General features: G+C 42.1%; 1 protein-coding gene across 5 annotated transcripts in view; it reads right to left on the reverse strand.

The window, feature by feature from the left end:
- Nucleotides 1-19,813, reverse strand: part of LOC138370087 (uncharacterized) — a 235,429-nt gene that overhangs the window by 49,645 nt on the left and 165,971 nt on the right. For all 5 annotated transcript variants that reach the window (XM_069334028.1, XM_069334029.1, XM_069334030.1 and 2 more), the window contains one exon: nucleotides 19,091-19,294. In XM_069334028.1, coding sequence (XP_069190129.1) covers nucleotides 19,091-19,294 — 204 coding nt within the window. The remainder of the gene's footprint in view (nucleotides 1-19,090; nucleotides 19,295-19,813) is intronic.

A 19,813-nucleotide genomic window follows, 5' to 3' on the forward strand; every position in this document is an offset into this window, starting at 1 on the left:
CACAACCTATATATTATGAGAGAAATCTTTAAAGAATTCTGATAAAGAAAGAGATCTAGGGGTGGTTCTAGATAGAAAACTATCACCTGAGGACCACATAAAGAATATTGTGCGAGGAGCCTATGCCACGCTTTCTAACTTCAGAATTGCTTTTAAATACATGGATGGCGATATACTAAAGAAATTGTTCACGACTTTTGTTAGGCCAAAGCTAGTATATGCAGCAGTTGTGTGGTGCCCATATCTTAAGAAGCACATCAACAAACTGGAAAAGGTGCAAAGACATGCTACTAAGTGGCTCCCAGAACTGAAGGGCAAGAGCTACGAGGAGAGGTTAGAGGCATTAAATATGCCAAAACTAGAAGACAGAAGAAAAAGAGGTGATATGATCACTACATACAAAATAGTAACAGGAATTGATAAAATCGATAGGGAAGATTTCCTGAGACCTGGAACTTTAAGAACAAGAGGTCATAGATATAAACTAGCTAAACACAGATGCCGAAGAAATATAAGAAAATTCACTTTCGCAAACAGAGTGGTAGACGGTTGGAACAAGTTAGGGAAGAAGGTGGTGGAGGCCAAGACCGTCAGTAGTTTCAAAGCGTTATATGACAAAGAGTGCTGGGAAGACGGGACACCACGAGCGTAGCTCTCATCCTGTAACTACACTTAGGTAATTACACTTAAGTAATTACAACACGATGACACTCGCACAACAGGGCGACACTCGCATAACAGGGCGACACTCGCACAACACTACGACACTCGCACAACACTGCGACACTTGCACAACACAACCACTACAGTTGAGAGGCGGGACCAAACAGCAAGAGCTCAACCCCCGCAAGCACAATTAGGTGAGTACAACACTGTGACACTCGCACAACAGTGCCACTCTGCCACACTCACACAACAGTGCCACTCTGCCACACTCGCACAACAGTGACACTCTGCTACACTCGCACAACAGTGCCACTCTGCTATACTCCCACAACAGTGCCACTCTGCTATACTCCCACAATAGTGCCACTCTGCTACACTCCCACAACAGTGCCACTCTGCTACACTCCCACAACAGTGCCACTCTGCTACACTCGCACAACAGTGCCACTCTGCTACACTCCCACAACAGTGCCACTCTGCCACACTCACATAACAGTGCCACTCTGCTACACTCCCACAACAGTGCCACTCTGCTACACTCCCACAACAGTGCCACTCTGCTACACTCCCACAACAGTGCCACTCTGCTACACTCCCACAACAGTGCCACTCTGCCACACTCCCACAACAGTGCCACTCTGCTACACTCCCACAACAGTGCCACTCTGCCACACTCCCACAACAGTGCCACTCTGCTACACTCCCACAACAGTGCCACTCTGCTACACTCCCACAACAGTGCTACTCTGCTACACTCCCACAACAGTGCCACTCTGCCACACTCCCACAACAGTGCCACTCTGCTCCACTTGCACTGCAGTCCATTTTATTACATTTTCCTTGTTTATTCTGTGGGTTTATTGTTCCATTTAAAAATTATGGTTTGGGTGATCCTTCCGGATTCCTAAACACTAGAAAGCATTTCAAATATGCAATGAAGATATCACATATGGACATCCCTTCAAGGAGAGAGAGTTTCTGCAGGAAGAACATGAAAATTATATAAATAAAATTCATTATTATACCAAGCTAACACATTTACATAACAATCATTCCAGTGTTAACTATAGCAAACTTTATGCCTATTTCTTTCATAAACGTTTTCTTCCTTTTTGTGCAAAGACAACTACTGTACTACATTATTTACTCCTTTTTTTTAAATACGGTAGACCTCATATCTCTTGTTGCAAAAGAATATTTGACAATTTTCAACAATTGGCATTTGAGCCATCTTACCTTTAATGTGTATACATGTGTCTTACCTTTAACTTGAACACTTCACAATTCCCACATTGCCTGGCTAAGACCAATTCTTCTGACACTTTATCATCTGTCACTTTTTAATATCAACAGAAAGTTACAGTGAAGTCTTAAGTTGCATATAATGGGCAACATTTTGTATAACAAGAGTTAAGAGAGAAATATAAATATATAATAAACATTTCCCATTTTTCTTTACTAGAAAACATATGAAGATTCATCAAAACAAACAATGGTTCACTTATACTTTCAAGTTAAATCAATAGCCCTTAGTTATTAGTGAATAAGTTTTAAAAGGAGGATATCATAGCACTAACTCACAGAATGTAGCCTATAACCACATCAGTGGCACACTGTATGAGATGCTTAGCAAGAGAGGAAAGCACACTTTCTACAGCCACTGAGAAAAGCATGCTGCAACCTTCGCACTTAGTAAGCCACTTGTCTATTTTCGTCTGTGGGCCAGTTACCCTCGGTAGCATGCCGCAGTTGCCAGCTACAAATTCAATTTGGCATTTTAAAATTATCTGTTGGTATTTTTATATATAAATCTAAGCTTCTGATGTACAAAAAAAATGCAAATCTAATCTCAGTACAAAATATATTCAGAGAAATATATTCAAACCATAATTTATCACTCTTGGCAACTCTCTCAGCTGGCTATATCTGGCAGCACTGAACATGGGGCTTGGTAGTGGCCATACAGGTCCACTATGAAAGATGTTCACTGGAAAATAATGTAAATATGGCTACAAATATGGCTTACAAAAAATTCAACACAGGATTATTGCATACCATCTCCTAACATCTACATGTACTCTGGCATGAGCTGCTGTTTACCCATATATTTTCAGTTACATGAAACAGTGTTTCATGTAATTTATATTCATATAAGTTTAGATATACAGCATGCTCTTGCTCTGTACAAGAAATTTATTCCTTCCACATATGTAAAGATAAATTTCAATCTGTGCATATGAAAAATATAGGGTTACATTCCAGAGACCACCAAATGTCCACTTTCTGATTTGGCCATTGTACCTCTTCCATAGGCATAACATTCCTGAGCAATCAGAAGGCTCACAATTTGTCAGGCAAGATAGACTACAGTAGCCCTGCATGTCATATAAGGTGCATTGGAGCAATACAGACAATTTATCTTGTCAAAATAAACAAGGGCTCGTGATTTGTTCACAATGTTCCATCCCAGGCAGGGCAAAAAGTATGGGCAAGTCTCTTTACATCCATTGCCTCTGTTCACCTAGCAGTGATTAGGAACCTGGGTGTTAGTCGACTGTTGTGGGTGGCATCCTGGGGAATGGTCAAATGCTTCATATATAATAATAATAATAATAATTCACTGTGTCAGGGAACAGGAAGCCAGAGTGTATTCATACATGTTTGACTTTTATCGAGGCCCCCCTCCCCCCCCCCCAATGGTATAGGACAAATACAGTACTGTATCAATATAAATAATCTGCAATATAAATAATCTGCAGTCAGATTTTCATTTTCAAGAGTGATGAAAACATTTAAAAATATTAAAATATAGCCCAATTCAAAATAAAAAACAACAACTCTAAGAATGACTTTTGTTGGCTGGTGCAGTTAAGGAGTTAAATAAACTGCAGTCACTGTGCTAGATGGTATAGGACAAATACAGTATTGTATTGGTTTAAGTGTCGACCAAACCACACACTAGAAATTGAAGAGACGATGACATTTTGTATCTGGTGTATCTGGCACAATCAACTTGATAATAGTCCAGGACGAACTGAAACGTCGTAGTCTCTTCAGTTTCTAGTGTGTGGTTTGGTCAACATTTTTCAGCCACATTATTGTGACTTCATCTGCAGTTTAAGTGCCCCTAATTTCTTAACCAGTATCTCAGCATTGGATTGGAAGGTGAACAGTAGGCAGTTCTCAGGCTAGTGTTTTAGTCTTTATTAAGCACAAACTCATCACTGGCATTTACCATGCAACCTTTCATGGCTTTTAGCTGTTCTAATTGTTCTGGTATTCTTTGTCTGTACAGTATTTTTAGTAGGGAGAGTAGAATTGTGCACCCAGAAGGTACTAGATCTGACACCAGCAGTGAACATTATTTCCCATTTTGTTTGGGGTAAGGGGTCACTGTCCTTTCTCACTACTGTACAAAGTTGAGGACAACTAGACTCTTCAGTCTAGTTGTCTGTAACGTGTGTACGTTCATCAAAAATTGAGGTGAGAGAACTAACTGAAAAGAGTACAGTGGCACATTGATTTACGATTGCCCTGACTTACGATTATTTCGAGTTACGATGTAAATTTGATAGAAAAATGCGACTCAAGTTACGATAGTGTCGTCGACTAACGATATTTTTTGGTACATGTTTGGGTCGACCGAGTGTGTGGTTCCCGGTAACGCGGGCCGACCTGCCTCAGTTTACTAGAGCTGCCCGCTTAGTGACAATCACGCCTATAAAAAATTCTGTTTTTGTGATGATTTTTTCCTTTTTGAACATAAAACTGATTATTATATATCACACCATGGGTCCCAAGAAAGTCAGTGGTAAGGTTCAACATATGAAAACCCATGTAAGGATGACCATAGAGCAAAAACAAAAGATCATTCGTAAATATGAAGATGGTGTGCGGGTTGTTGTACTAGCTAGGCAGTACAACAAATCTGTCAACAATATCCATCATACTTGCTAAGAAAAAGGACATTATGAGTGCTAAGGTGGCAAAAGGCAAATCAATAATCATGAAACATAGAACACAAACACACGAGGATGTTGAACAGTTATTATTAATTTGGATACACAGCAAGGAGTTAGCGGGTGAAAGTGTTTCAGAGGCCATCATTTGTGAAAAAGCAAGAAAATTGCATGAAGACCTTTTAAAGGAAACCCCTGGAATGAGTGATGCAAATGCGAGAGAGTTTAAGGCCAGCAGGGGATGGTTTGAGAAATTTAGAAAAAGAAATGGCATTAACAGTGTTTTGAGTATTTTGTGTTGCGAGCTGGTGGAGGAACACAGTGAAGAACTGACCACCAAAGAACTTCACAAGGAGCAGCAACAAGAGACAGCTGAGGAAATTTCTTCAGGGGAGGAGGAGACAGTACAGAATGTCCCTTCCTCATTAATTAAGAAAATGTGTGCAGCATGGGAAGAATTGCAAACTTTTGCCGAAATGACTTGCCCAAATCACGATGCAGTAGGCCATTGCCTTAACCTTTTTAATGACACTGTGATGCCTCACTACAGACAAAAATTAAAACATATGGGAAACAAAAATCTATGGAAAGGTTTTTAGTGAGACAAACAAGCAATGAATCACAACCAGATCCTAGTGGTATGTAGGCAAAATGTAGGAGAGAGTGTACCCCAGAGAAGTCATCACTGCCTGATGTTATAATGGAAGGGACTCACCTTCTAAACAGTAACACCTCTCATCCTCCCCCGTCCTCACCATCTTCCATATGCATCAATAGTCCTCCATAAGGGTATGATAAACATTTGTACTGTATTGTAGTTAGAGAAAAAAATTATATTCAGTATAAAATATATTTTTAAGTTAATATTTTTGGGGGTGTAGAACGGATTAATTCAATTCCCTTTATTTCTTATGGGAAAAATCGCTTCGACTTACGATATTTTGACTTATGATACGTCTCTGGGAATGGATTACCATCATAAATCGAGGCCCCACTGTATACACAATTCAGTGTGGCCTCTCCCTCACCCGAAATGCTCGGCGCACCTTGGGGTAGGCTGGGACGCGCACGCCAAGGATGCAAAAGTGTTAATCAAGAATTGAGCAAAGGTATATTCACAGTAGTCATCTCTGTCACTAATGACACTAGTGCAAATGAAGGTATTTTGGTAGTAGATAGCTGTGCCACTTCCTCTTTTAGTTGGCCTACAGTTGTGAATGGCTGTATAACCAGCTAAGTTGTAAAGTTGGATATGGTCTTTACTTAGCCATGTTTCTTAAAATAATGAACAACAGTTTAGTTCCTAGTGCTGTGAGTAGTGCATATATATCATCAGAATGTTTACCAAGTGATCTGACATTTTGTTTGAAAACTGATAGGCTAGTGTTACTTTGGATTTTTTTTTTTTGTTTTTTTTGCAAGGTATGCTATGTCATATCTGCAGTAGTGATGATCAATATGCTGGTTATTGTAGATTTGTGACACTAGATTTAGTTTAGGGTCAATATCAGCTTGCATGTAGATACAATAGATTCAAGATTCAATAAAGTAAGTGATTACAGAACAGTAAAATCCTAAATCTGCTGTACAACTACTTGCTATAATTTTTACAAATTACAGTAAAATTTAGATTGATAAAAAACCAACGTTGAATGTAATGAGAAGCCATTTTCTGGGTGAGAACAGGAGGCTCACTGGAGCTATCCAGGTTAATATGTAATATATTAGACTTTGGCATCAGTGTGAACGGCTGATGAGTCTGTCATAGGCCTACCGGGACCACGAGCCAGAACCTGGGCCCTGTCAGAGACACGAGGAGCAATGGCCTATAGAACGGCACATGTGATCTGGAGCATTCTACATCTGCCATTGACCGGGTCAGGCACCAGAAAGGAAAGGATCCAAAAACAAACCCCTGCTCTGGTTGAAACTACTACTGAAAGTTAAACGAGTGAACAGAACTCCCCAAAGAAAAACAAGCAAACTAGCATGACGTCACCACTTGCTGCGCCACCGTCTGCGCAGCTCTTCCCTCCCCAGGAGGGGGAGGGAAAGCCCCAGACCCCTTGTGTCGGCAACACACACCTTCAGTTCTGAGGCTGGATGTTAAAATACGCAAAAAAGCTGCGTATTTTAGGCCGAAGGGAGGGAGGGATGCCGGGGAGCCTCCGGATCTCACCCAGATAATGGCTTTTCATTACATTCAATGCTGGTTTTCTGGGCAAGCCCCTTCGGCTCCCCGGAGCTATCTACCCAAAGACAAGGACAAAAGAGGGTCAAACCCGGGAGGTGGAAAACACGAGCCTGAATCCCGAAAGCAAGACAACTGGCAACACCTAATGCCCCCGCGGACGACCCGGGAGACCCGAACCCTGGAACAGGGACAAGGGAACCCAGGTCAACCCAACTATGTCTAGGGCCACAGAGGCCATGGCACGCAGGCAATGGCTGCGAGCCACAACCGGACACAAGAAGAATTGCACCCCCTACCAAAGCAACCAAGCATTAACAACCCCAGGAATCTCTCCAGACAACAGCTGTCCCAACCTCGCCAGAAAAGAAGAGACGGCTGCAAATGAACAAACTGATCACCAGAACCCAAAGGAGCAGAAACCTTTGAGAAACAATCTTGAACCGAAGAGGCCACAACAAACCGAGAGGAAGAGAGTGAAGAGAGCACCTTGTCCAAGACCAGGATGGCTCAGGCGGCGCATGAGCTGGCCAGAGGTGAAACAATGCCTGAGACAGTTCGCAAAACGGTGCAGAAAGAACATCAAAACCAAAAGCAAGCTATAGCGGCTCCGCCAGCGCCGCATGAGACAAGTATGTGGCATAAGATGACGGTCCTGAACAGCCCAAGAGATAGGACTAGACCACCTCAACAAAAAGCCCAGTATACGTACGAAGAGAAAAAGAAAAAGGAAGGACTGCCAGGAAACCACATCCTGCTGCCGAGATGAGGCACGCAGGGACACTATTAATGAAGCAACCTCATCACCAAACAGAAGGTGATAGACTCTAGTCAAAATTACCAGACACAAAGACTCGAGGAGAAGACTGAACCAGCCACATAACGGACCAGACCAAGCATCTGAAAGAGGCAGAACCATGAGAAAACCCCCAGGTGCAGACACCGAGCAAGCAGCACCTGAAACCAAAGTTGTCAGGGAACCAGATGGAATATCCGCCAGGGCACCAGAAACCTGAACCCAGTGAGCTGGGAAAGAACCAAATCCCTGGCGAGCAGACATGCTCTGTCCAGAAGGAACCCCCCTTCCCTGCGGGACCCCCAAATAACCAACAAGTCCGACAACAGACGACGAGAAGCTGCTGCTTGCAGAAACTGCCCAACCGCAGACTCCGTAAACAGCAAGAACAAAATGACGACGAAAATGTAAGAGCCAGGGTCCAGGCAGATTCCAATGAGGAAACGAGCACCACTAGCCAACACGCGAGACGTGAGGCGAAAAATTATGATACTGCATCCCACAAACATCTCCAGCAGGGCAGACGATGCACGTGCGGGCGATTTATGTATGAGGAGAACTACTCAGGACATGTACTGCACTAAAACAAAAATTTACTGTACAGCATGTAAAAATAAAAGTCCGTAACTAGGGGTCATAAATCCTAACTCCTCTCATCCTAATGACAATGAACCGTAGGGGGCAGGAGTGGTTGATTTGAACTCTACATCCACCTGCAGATATTTCAATACATCAGCTTGTAGTGTAATACAAGGATAAAATTAAAGAACTCAGTTCTATAACTGAACACTGGTTCTGTTCAACATCAGGGGACTGAACAAGAACATAGTCCAGCCAAGCACTATTATTATTATAGCCAATATGCACATACAGATAAACACAATAATGTGTGCTATAGAGGAATGAAATATGTAAATATGCAATTAAAGGACCTTAAATATGGTCCAAGTACCGGTATCTGGGGACAAGAGAGTATATTCAATATGATGAACTAATATGACGTAGTTAGCAATTGGTAACTTAATGTATATGATCAATTATGTATAGAGAGATTCCAATGTATAGAAAAGGTTGCAGTCAGGCACTGATTGACGTTCAATGAATGAGTGTCCAGATAGCATTGAATGACAGTCAATGAATGAGCATACAAAGTCAAGAAAAAGATTCAATCGCTGAAAGATTAAATCAAAACTTACTGGAATTTGGGGCTGTACCCCACAGTGTAATGAATAACAATATATATAGACATATGAAGGTTAAATTAAGATGCATGCAAATTGGCCAATCAACCAATGGCCAATACTACAAACAATACCCAACACTCATTCAAAAATCAAGAACCAGTGCCTAGCTGACAGTGTCGCCAGACCATGTAATCCCTCTTGTAGAGTGTAGGCACTATAGTGTCATGACACAGCTTTGCTGTTTAATATTCTGGGAGCATTGCTAGTAGATTATGTCCTTAGTTGCGTGTGCAGTAGAATAAGATTAGGTGTTGGGTAGAAGTGGGAGCAGCATCACTCCTCCAGTATCTAGGGAGCTATGACTGGTGATATAAGATTATTTAATGCGGAGTATTAACCGTGATAAAGGTCGCAGAACACCAAGAAGTGTTTACACGGTCCATAAACAAAATGATCTCCCCTGGCCCACACTCAGGACACTAGAGATCTAAGCTGGCTCCTCCCTTCTTTCGAGGAGGGTAGCCTACAATGTTTATTTATCGATTATTTTTAGATATACAGTGGAACCCCGGGGTTACGAGCACCCCTGTTTACAAGTTTTTCGGGTTACGAGCCCGATTTGTTAGGAAAATTTGCATCGGGATACGAGCATTGCATCGGGTAACGAGTTTGTTGATACGCTTACAGGCCGACCTAGCGCATGGTGGCACGGCGATCACGCCTCAGTTTACCAGTGCCTCGTGCCCAGTGACTATCCAACCTGAATTCTTCACAAGGATTTACAATTTTTTGTCAGATATTTGGCTATTTGACCATAAAAGTTGTTATTATATATCACGCACTGAGTCCCAAGAAAGCCAGTGGTAAGGATCAAGGCAAGAAATCGTACGTGAGGATGACAATAGAGGAAAAACAAGAGATCATTCGGAAGCATGAAAATGGTACACGTGTTGTTGAACTAGCTAGGCAGTTCAACAAATCCATGTCAACGATATGCACTATACTTGCCAAGAAAAAGGACATTATGAGTGCTAAAGTGGCAAATGGCATATCAACAATCACGAAACAAAGACCACAAATACTTGAGGATGTGGAAAAGTTATTATTAATTTGGATACACAACAAGGAGTTAGCGGGTGATAGTGTTTCAGAGGCCATCATTTGTTAGAAAGCCAGGGTATTGCACGAAGATCTTGTAAAGAAAACCCCTGGAACGAGTGCAGATACGATAGACTTTAAGGCAAGCAGGGGATGGTTTGACAAATTTAAAAAAAAAAGTGGTATTCATAGTGTTGTGAGGCATGGGGAGGCTGCCAGCTCAGACAAACCAGCGACTGAAAGATTTATTGAAGAATTTAAAGAGTTTGTAGTGGCTGAGGGATACCTACCGCAACAAGTGTTTAATTGTGATGAAACAGGGCTGTTCTGGAAAAGATTGCCTAAGAGGACATACATTACCAAGGAGGAAAAATTTTTGCCCGGACACAAGCCTATGAAAGATAGGTTTACACTTGTGCTGTGTGGAAATGCGAGTGGCGATTTGAAAATTAAACCCTTGCTTGTGTATCATTCTGAAAATCCTAGGGTTTTCAAAAAGCATGGTGTGCAGAATAACCAAATGTGTGTGATGTGGAGGGCTAATAATAAGGCATGGGTGACTAGGATTTTTTTTTACGGAGTGGGTAATTACCTAAGTGTAATTACCTAAGTGTAGTTACAGGATGAGAGCTATTCTCGTGGTGTCCCGTCTTCCCAGCACTTTTTGTCATATAACGCTTTGAAACTACTGACGGTCTTGGCCTCCACCACCTTCTCCCCTAACTTGTTCCAACCATCTACCACTCTGTTTGCGAAAGTGAATTTTCTTATATTTCTTCGGCATCTGTGTTTAGCTAGTTTATATCTATGACCTCTTGTTCTTAAAGTTCCAGGTCTCAGGAAATCTTTCCTATCGATTTTATCAATTCCTGTTACTATTTTGTATGTAGTGATCATATCACCTCTTTTTCTTCTGTCTTCTAGTTTTGGCATATTTAATGCCTCTAACCTCTCCTCGTAGCTCTTGCCCTTCAGTTCTGGGAGCCACTTAGTAGCATGTCTTTGCACCTTTTCCAGTTTGTTGATGTGCTTCTTAAGATATGGGCACCACACAACTGCTGCATATTCTAGCTTTGGCCTAACAAAAGTCGTGAACAATTTCTTTAGTATATCGCCATCCATGTATTTAAAAGCAATTCTGAAGTTAGAAAGCGTGGCATAGGCTCCTCGCACAATATTCTTTATGTGGTCCTCAGGTGATAGTTTTCTATCTAGAACCACCCCTAGATCTCTTTCTTTATCAGAATTCTTTAAAGATTTCTCACATAATATATAGATTGTGTGGGATCTATGTTCTCCTATTCCACATTCCATAACATGGCATTTATTAACATTAAATTCCATTTGCCAAGTGGCGCTCCATGTACTTATTTTGTCCAGGTCTTCTTGAAGGGCATGACAATCATCTAAGTTTTTTATCCTTCCTATTATCTTAGCATCATCAGCAAACATGTTCATATAATTCTGTATAACAACTGGTAGATCATTTATGTAGACAATAAACATCACTGGTGCAAGAATTGAACCCTGTGGTACTCCACTTATGACATTTCTTCAGTCCGATACATTGCCTCTGATCACTCTCCTCATTTTTCTATCAGTCAGAAAATTTTTCATCCATGTTAGAAGCGTACCTGTCACTCCTCCAATATTTTCCAGTTTCCAGAACAACCTCTTATGTGGAACTCTGTCGAAAGCCTTTTTTAGGTCCAGATAGATGCAGTCAAGCCAACCATCTCTTTCCTGTAATATCTCTGTTGCTCGATCATAGAAACTGAGTAAATTCGATACACAGGATCTTCCAGATCGAAAACCATACTGTCTGTCTGATATTATATCATTTCTCTCCAGGTGTTCTACCCATTTAGTTTTAATTATTTTTTCCAATATTTTGACTATTACACTTGTCAATGATACCGGTCTATAATTAAGGGGGTCTTCCCTGCTTCCACTTTTGTAGATTGGAACTATGTTAGCCTTTTTCCACACATCAGCTACAACTCCTGTATACAGGGATGCATGAAAAATCAGTTGAAGAGGAATGCTGAGCTCAGGTGAACATTCTCTCAGAACCCATGGTGAAACTCCATCTGGACCAACTGCTGTGTTCTTATTTAGCTCCTTGAGCATTTTTTCCACTTCGTCTCTAGACACCTCTAATGATGTGTCTAGAATGATGGTGGTGTAAATGATGTGGTGTGCCTTGCCATACAAAAATATCTGCAGGAAAAAAATTTGCCACTCAAGGCCCTGCTTCTCCTCAACAATGCTTCTGCTCATCCTCCAGGCTTGGAAGATGCATTGTTGAACAGATACAGTAATTTTCTCACAGTAAAGTTCCTTCCTCCTAACACTACTCTTCTAATTCAGCCTATGGACCAGAAAATCATAGCAAATGTTAAGAATCTTTATGAAAGGGCACTTTTCCGGAAATGTTTTGAAGTGACTGAATCCACAAACCTCACCCTCAAAGAGTTTTGGAAACACCATTTTAACATTTGAAGTGCTTTAAAACTTATTGACAAAGCCTGGCAAGAAGTGACTCAAAGAACCCTGATCTCTGGCTGGAGAAAATTGTGGCCTAAATGTGTGACAGAACTAGACTTTGAGGGATGTGAGCCTGTAAATGAAGTGTCTATTGTTAAGAAAATTGTTACTCTGGGCCAGAAGATGGGCTTAGAATTGGATGGTGCTGATGTGGAGGAGATGGTGGAAGAACACAATGAAGAACTGACTACTGTAGAACTCCAAGCCCTTCAAATGGAGCAGCAAGAAGAGGCAGCTGAGGATATTTCTCCAGCGGAGGAGGATGAAGCAGAAGAGGATGTTCCTTCCGCAACCATTAGGAAGTGGTGTCAGAAGTGGGAAGAAATGCAAACTTTTATTGAAATGACTCACCCAGAGAAATCTGTAGTAGGCCATAGCATTAATCTTTTCAATGACAATGTGATGCTTCACTACAGACAAATGTTGCGAAGAAGGGAAAAACAATCTTCAATGGATCGTTTCGTTGTGAGAAAATCAAGCAGTGAGCTACAACCAGGACCTAGTGGTATGCAGGCAAAACATGCCAGAGAATACACTCCAGAAAAATCTTCACTGCCTAATGTTATAATGGAAAGGGACTCCCCTTCCAAACAGTAACACCTCTCCTCCTCTCCTCACCCCCCCCCCCTCCTCACCATCTTCCATACACCAACAGGAGTCATCAGCAAGGGCAAGTAATAACTTGAACATACTTTTGTAGTGTAGATTTGGATGAATTAGGTATAAAATTTAGTTTGAAGTGAGGTTTTTGGGTAGTCGGGAATGGATTAATTCATTTCCCATTATTTCTTATGGGGAAATTAGCTTCAGTTTACGAGTTTTCGGGTTACGAGCTGTCTCCAGGAATGGATTAAACTCTTAAACCGAGGTACCCCTGTAGTATTGAAAGATGATAAGTCGTACTGAAGAGTACCAAAGATTCCTATAAAGGATGGGAGGTAATCCTCACCAGATATCAACAGATGTTCCAATAGTTTTTCAATTAACAAAGTTCTTCTTGAACCTTCAAGATCCTTGATAATCTAACACAAAATCACGTTGGTTCATAGGGCCCATTGGCATACGCCCCAATGGTCATTGCAGGACCCAGTTGACATAGGATATAAAGAATATGAGGAATATGAGGGGAATCTTGATAGAATTCAAACATGATTGTGATATGATGTAGAAAGAAGACATGTCCTAGATAATCAAGAATATGAGGAATATGAGGGGGATCTTGATACAATTCAAACATGATTGTGATATGATGTAGAAAGAAGACATGTCCTAGATAATAATGTTGAGAAAGGTTAGATTTACCCACAGGAAGGATGCAACCGATGGACCCAAAGGAAAATGGAACCGAACCCGGGGGAGGGGCCGACACCAAAACCAACCCATACATAGAGGGGGAAAGGGGGAAGAAAACACCACTCCATGTAACAGTACGCCCCACTCGGAGGGAAGGAAAACCCAGGAGGGGTCTAATTGGGCCTAAGGCCCCCAAGTCAGCCCCTCCCAACCACGGGAACCTCCACACCAGGATCCGGGGCCGAATCATCCTTCAAAGCCCCAGCCTCAAAAAAAAAGCCGGGGCAGCCGGCGCCTGACAGCTGGGTGGACAGCGCTTCGGATTTGTAGTCCTGAGGTTCCAGGTTCGATCTCTGGTGGAGGCGGAGACAAATGGGCAAAATGTTTCTTTCACCCTGATGCCCCCTGTTACTAGCAGTAAATAGGTACCTGGGAGTTAGACAGCTGGTACAGCCTGCTTCCTGGGGGATGTGTAACAAAAAGGAGGCTTGGTCGAGGACAGGGCCACGGGTACGCTAAGCCCGAAATCATCTCAAGATAACCTCAACAAGAGGAAGATAGCTGTAAAAACACTAAGGAAGGGGGCCCACTATTCAGACCCATACGCAATGACTGGGGGAACTGACTTGAATGTCTCCGTCGCTACCCCGGAAGAGGCATCCTGAGACTGCTCAAGTCTCAAAACCAGCTAAACCCCGCCCCCAACCCCAAAGCCCACAGACGCTTCGGAGCTGGAAGCTGGAGGGGGGACCTGAAAGCACAACAGCAGGGAAAGAACGAGGGGACGCAGACCAAACCAAGGCCGAAGCAACCCACACCCCAAAGTCCAGGTCTCTACAATCAAAACAGGGCAGCCTCGGGGCTTACTGGGGTAGCAAACAACCTAGCGCACTGCAGCAATCTAAACCAAGCACGCAACGCTAGAGCTGCCTGCACCCGAATAGAGTCATCAGCAGATAGGGTGAATTGAGTCACAAACAAGCAACAATGCTCCCAGGACTCCAGGTCAAAGATGACACCGACCCAACAGGCAGCTGGACAGAGGCAAAAACAATGAGAGTCGCCCTGAGACAAGGGGACAGAGCAACCCTCAATCTCGCACCAGGCGAGAGTAGACCCCAGGGGTCGCATCCATCAGATCTGAACGTCCCTGTGTGGTTTCCCAAGGCCCTTAGATCTGTATTTCTATGGGAAGCCCAAGTAAAGTACTGCTAACCAGCACTCAATACTACCAAACAAACTGCTAAAAGCTGAACCCCCAGGACGTGTCCACACACAAGGGCAAAGCAGGGGGTACCACCATACAAAGTAAACCCTAGTATAACAGCTAGGGAAACAGGGAAAGAGATACCAAGGCAGACCCCCCACCAGGCAAAAACAAAAAGAAAAAGAAAACCTGGCAAGAGGACAGCGTACCCAGAAGGAACAGAGCCGGCCATTGTTATAGGTGAAAACTAGCTGCACAGTACCCTGTGCAAAAGTTTTGCACAGTACCAGTGCAAAACTACCACTTACCCCAAGGTAGACAAGGGTGGAAACCCTCCAAATCACTAGGGACAGTCAATCGCCGAGCAACAAAAGACCAACAGATGTAGGCCCAAGGTGACTTGTGGCAGAGAACCCCAAGCCTCAAGGGCAGTACTCGGGGCACTCAGGGAAGGTGATCCAAAGCACATGCAGCTGAACCAGAGGACAGCACAACACAAGAGTCTGGAGGTGGAGCCACATGACCATGCCGTATCACACCAGCCGAAGAACTGAGGTGTGGATCACCAATGAGGGGTCTGGGGCTCTCCCCTTCCCCCTCCCGGGTAGAGGGGAGCTGCACAGAGCCGCGGTGCAGCTCGTGTGATGTCTTGCTCGTTTGCTAGTTTTCATTTGGGGAATTTTGTCCACTCATTTGTCTATTTTCGTTGTTTTTAACCAGAATAGGGGTTTGTTTTGGGGCGCTTACCTTTCTGAGTACCTGTCCCGGTCAATGGCATATATAGAATGCTCCAAATCACATGTGCATTTAAAATAAATAAATAAATGTTTATGTAGGTAAGGTACATACATACAAGAGATTTTTACAAAGATTGGTGGACTTATAGATAGAGCTAGTACATACAATGCCTAAAGCCACTATTACGCAATTACACTATTACACTATTTCTATAGACCATTGCTCCTCGTGCCTCTGAGGGAGCTCAGGTTCTGGCCCATGGGCCCCGGTAGGCCTAGAACTCCACCCACATCGACTGGTGCCAAAGTTAGGGATATTCATATCAGCCTGGATAGCTCGGGGGAGCCAAAAGGGTTCTCCCCAGAAAAAATGCGAGGCCTCTTGTTGTCCCATCCCCACTATACAAAGTCCAGTTATGCTTCTACTGCATGGCATATCAAACAAATACAATTTCATTTTATTTCCTTGCCTAATACATTATATTAGAGGAAGATAGGTTAGGTTAGGTTAGGTTAGGTTAGTTAAGGTTTGGTTAGGAGAGAGTAGTTTAAGCTAGGTTTAGCTACTTTGAACAGAACACAGGCAGATGCTTTTTTTTATTACTTATTTCTGTTTTTTCACATTTTACCTATTTAATTAAAAAACACCCATAATAGAAAAGCCTTTAACTCTAATATTACTACCATGATACCCAGATAATCAACTAAAACATTTTAAAATAGTTAAAAGTCAATCTTTTATCTTATTAGTATGCATGTAAAATCATACATTTTTACCTACTTGATCAAAAATCTGTGTTTGTTATTGTTTAACCACTGGACTGTGCCAACCGAGAAAACTCTTTTTCGTACCCATTCAAAATGTGTGCGTGGTTGGTTGTGTTTGAAATGACCTCTTAGGACCTCCAGTGAGAGGCAGCCATCTTGGAAAAAATTTCCAGAATGCCCAAGGGCTGCTGGCTGGGTTACTACTGAGTGAGCAACCATGGGTGACGCACGCACCTCTGGCTTTCAAACACTTGTTCAACATGGTGTTGAAAGATCGCGCTCTGTAGGTGAAATTCAGACCTTATTGTTTGAAGAACATAAGGGTCATGATATTGGTGAAGCTAGGTGCAATAAGGACCTAACATAAAGGTCAGATGCAAGTGATACAGCACCTATGAGGACGATACATTGAGCGTATCCAGTTATAGCTCTGAGCGCCACCCTTGCCCACCTATGCCATCTCCAATTTATATAGATGATATATAGATGAATCATTTTCTGCATTCAGTGATGATGCATCTGATACAAGTAGCATAGATGAACAGTGTTAGCGGCTTCCATGGTGGTGTTTTCCATAGATATTTTCAAGAATAGCTGAAACTCTTCTAGAATGCATGAATCTCTTCCAGATTGACTAACACTCTTCGAGGTTAGCTGAATCTCTTCCAGTGTGGGACCTTACAAAGCGATCTTTTCAAGACTACCTTACAAATTTATCTTTTTCTATAATCTTTTCAATACTACTTTATGCTTTACAAGCTTGGCTACATACCACCAACAAGTACTAAAGCCAAGAGTGTACTCGAGTACATTATTTGCAAGCACACAGAACCAGGAAGCAAAAATTTATATGTACCTGGTGCAACGAGAGCGAAGTCGCGCTGTGTACCATGGGACTACTTCGGTGATTATTACTCACTTCCGAAGTACTGAGTGTAATACAGTGTGTTACTGTGTAAATAGTGTGTGAAACTGTACTTATTGTAATTTTGGTGAGTTTTTAACAAGTAATATTGCGACAAGAAACATTTATTGTGGACACATTACTGACACATGTATCACAGTTCCAAGGAACATTATGAACATTCTACTGTATACATATTGTAAAGGTCACAAATATGCATCATATACGATAAAAAACAAATAAAACAGCATTGGAAATACATAGAACAAATAATTGAAAATATATTTGTGGCAACTCGCGGTGCTTGAATGGTCTGCGCGACTGTCTCTGGGAGATTCACGCACGGGCGACCAGCCCCTGATAACGTCACAGTGCACCTTGTCCACGTACCCACCACCAAAGTAAGTGGAATTTGGTATTTATTTTCACATGGACATGTTCAGGGAAGGGAATTTATCATTTTTCAAAGAAAAAATAATTTTTTGCAACACTTGATTTCATGTGCACAGGGGAAATGTTACAATAAACTAGGTGCATCACAGTGGTTAATGTGCGAGATCACATTACAGTAGACCAAAACCACCAGGTATATGACAGGTAAACACATCACTTCAGCAGGACTTTGATGTTTGGTCTTGAGACTGGTCTTAGATGTGAAGGAACAGGTTTGAGTATTCTGGGTGAAAGTGGAAGTTATGAAAGTTAACCATTAAAAACGACTACAATTAATACTTCTTCCTGCAATCGTCACTCATGATGATGATAAAAGACCCTGGCAGAGATCATTTCCACCCATACTAAGTCGCAATATTCCTAGTCATGTAATGCAGATGAATACTGCATTCAGTCCAGTTGAGTTTAATAACTGAATTTTGACCCATTAATTATAGCAAACAACAATACTGTTTTTATTCTGAACAGTATTATAGTAAAACAAGAACCAACAAAGGTGGTTTATTACAGAAAGGATTGTAAACAAAATTACTGATGTACTAGTTTATATAGATAGAGCTAAAGTTGAGATGTAGTAACTTTAGTTAGAATAAAAGAAGAAATTCACATGATACATATACAGTACTATACAAAAGGCAAAAGAGTTAGCCAAGCTGGGAAATAATGAAGCACTTATTGTGAGCAGCTGTTCATACTAGGTACCAGCATGCAAAAACAAAATTTGAGTGGTACCTCCTGAAGAAGCCTGGATGTAAGCAGCAGTAATATCTCCATGTGCAAGCGAAGCAGCACCTTGGCTATTTAGCACCATATTTGCCTCACAACTGCCTCTGTTCTGGTGTGATTCATGGTCTGCATCATTTACTGCAAGTTCAGTCTCAATCCAAAGTTAGTTTAACTATGCTTCTCCGTTATTAAAATATGATTTGTACTATAACTTGTCACTTCCGCTACAAAGGACTTGAAGCCCCTGAAAAACTTGCAGCTAATCTATCACTCAAACTCATATCTAATGTTGAATCATAACTAGTAAAACTTTCGCTGACAATGTTTTGTGCAACCATCATCGCACCAATGTGAGTCCCATTGTGTCTGCAGGTGCTCTTATTAACTCGAGGCCATGTATTTGCTAGATCAGATTGTGACAATTCGTTAGCTAAACATCGACACCAAGGTTGTGAGTTACTCTTCTTAGGGGTGGATATCAGTAGCGGCTCCAAATGTATATGTGATTCATGAGATGAGTTTGACACAATCAATTGATAGAAAGACAGCCTGCGGGCATACCTGAGCAGAGAATTGCCCATGCCAGAAGGAAGCGGACTGGAGGAAGTAGAACGTGACCCAGTGCCAGAGTGGATAGCGGAGTCAATCGAGATAGTCATTGGTGCATTGTGGAGGTCAGGTTCTTCTGCCAGTAGTCCAGAGGAGGACATAAGCTCCTCCTCCAAGTCCAACTCCAAAGATGAGTGATCTGGCAACAGCTGCTGTCTGTAAAATAATATAATAAAAAACATCAATAAGTGCTATGAAAACAAATAACCAATGGTAATAAAGATAGCGAACAAAGCATTAAAACTAGCATGCATATATAAATATCTCGTGTTATTACCCATTTGTAGCTACCAGAAGAGAACTTCCATTCACCTGGACTGTAGGACCGTATGGGTCTCGAACCGTGGACCCCACGTGTGTGAGGCCGTAGCACCATCGACTCTGCTATGAGTAGTCTTAAAAAGGAAAGTTTTGTTCCTTTTTTTCCTTTTTCCTTTTTTCTTTTTGATGTGGAAGTCAGACGTTCCCACTGGTGACAAGCGATACAGTAACTAGGGAATCACTTTATTCCACTTATGCTGGACGATAGAGTGATGACCTCGCTTCATGCAGGCTGGTGTTCAATCCCTGACCATCCAATTGGTTGGACACCATTCCTTTTCCCTGTCCCACCACAAATCCTTATCCTGACCCCTTTCAAGTGCTATATCCCATCCCGATAGTACAGTCGGGTTC

This window comes from Procambarus clarkii, chromosome 30 (genome assembly GCF_040958095.1).
Source record: "Procambarus clarkii isolate CNS0578487 chromosome 30, FALCON_Pclarkii_2.0, whole genome shotgun sequence".
Taxonomy (NCBI): Eukaryota; Metazoa; Arthropoda; class Malacostraca; order Decapoda; family Cambaridae; genus Procambarus; species Procambarus clarkii.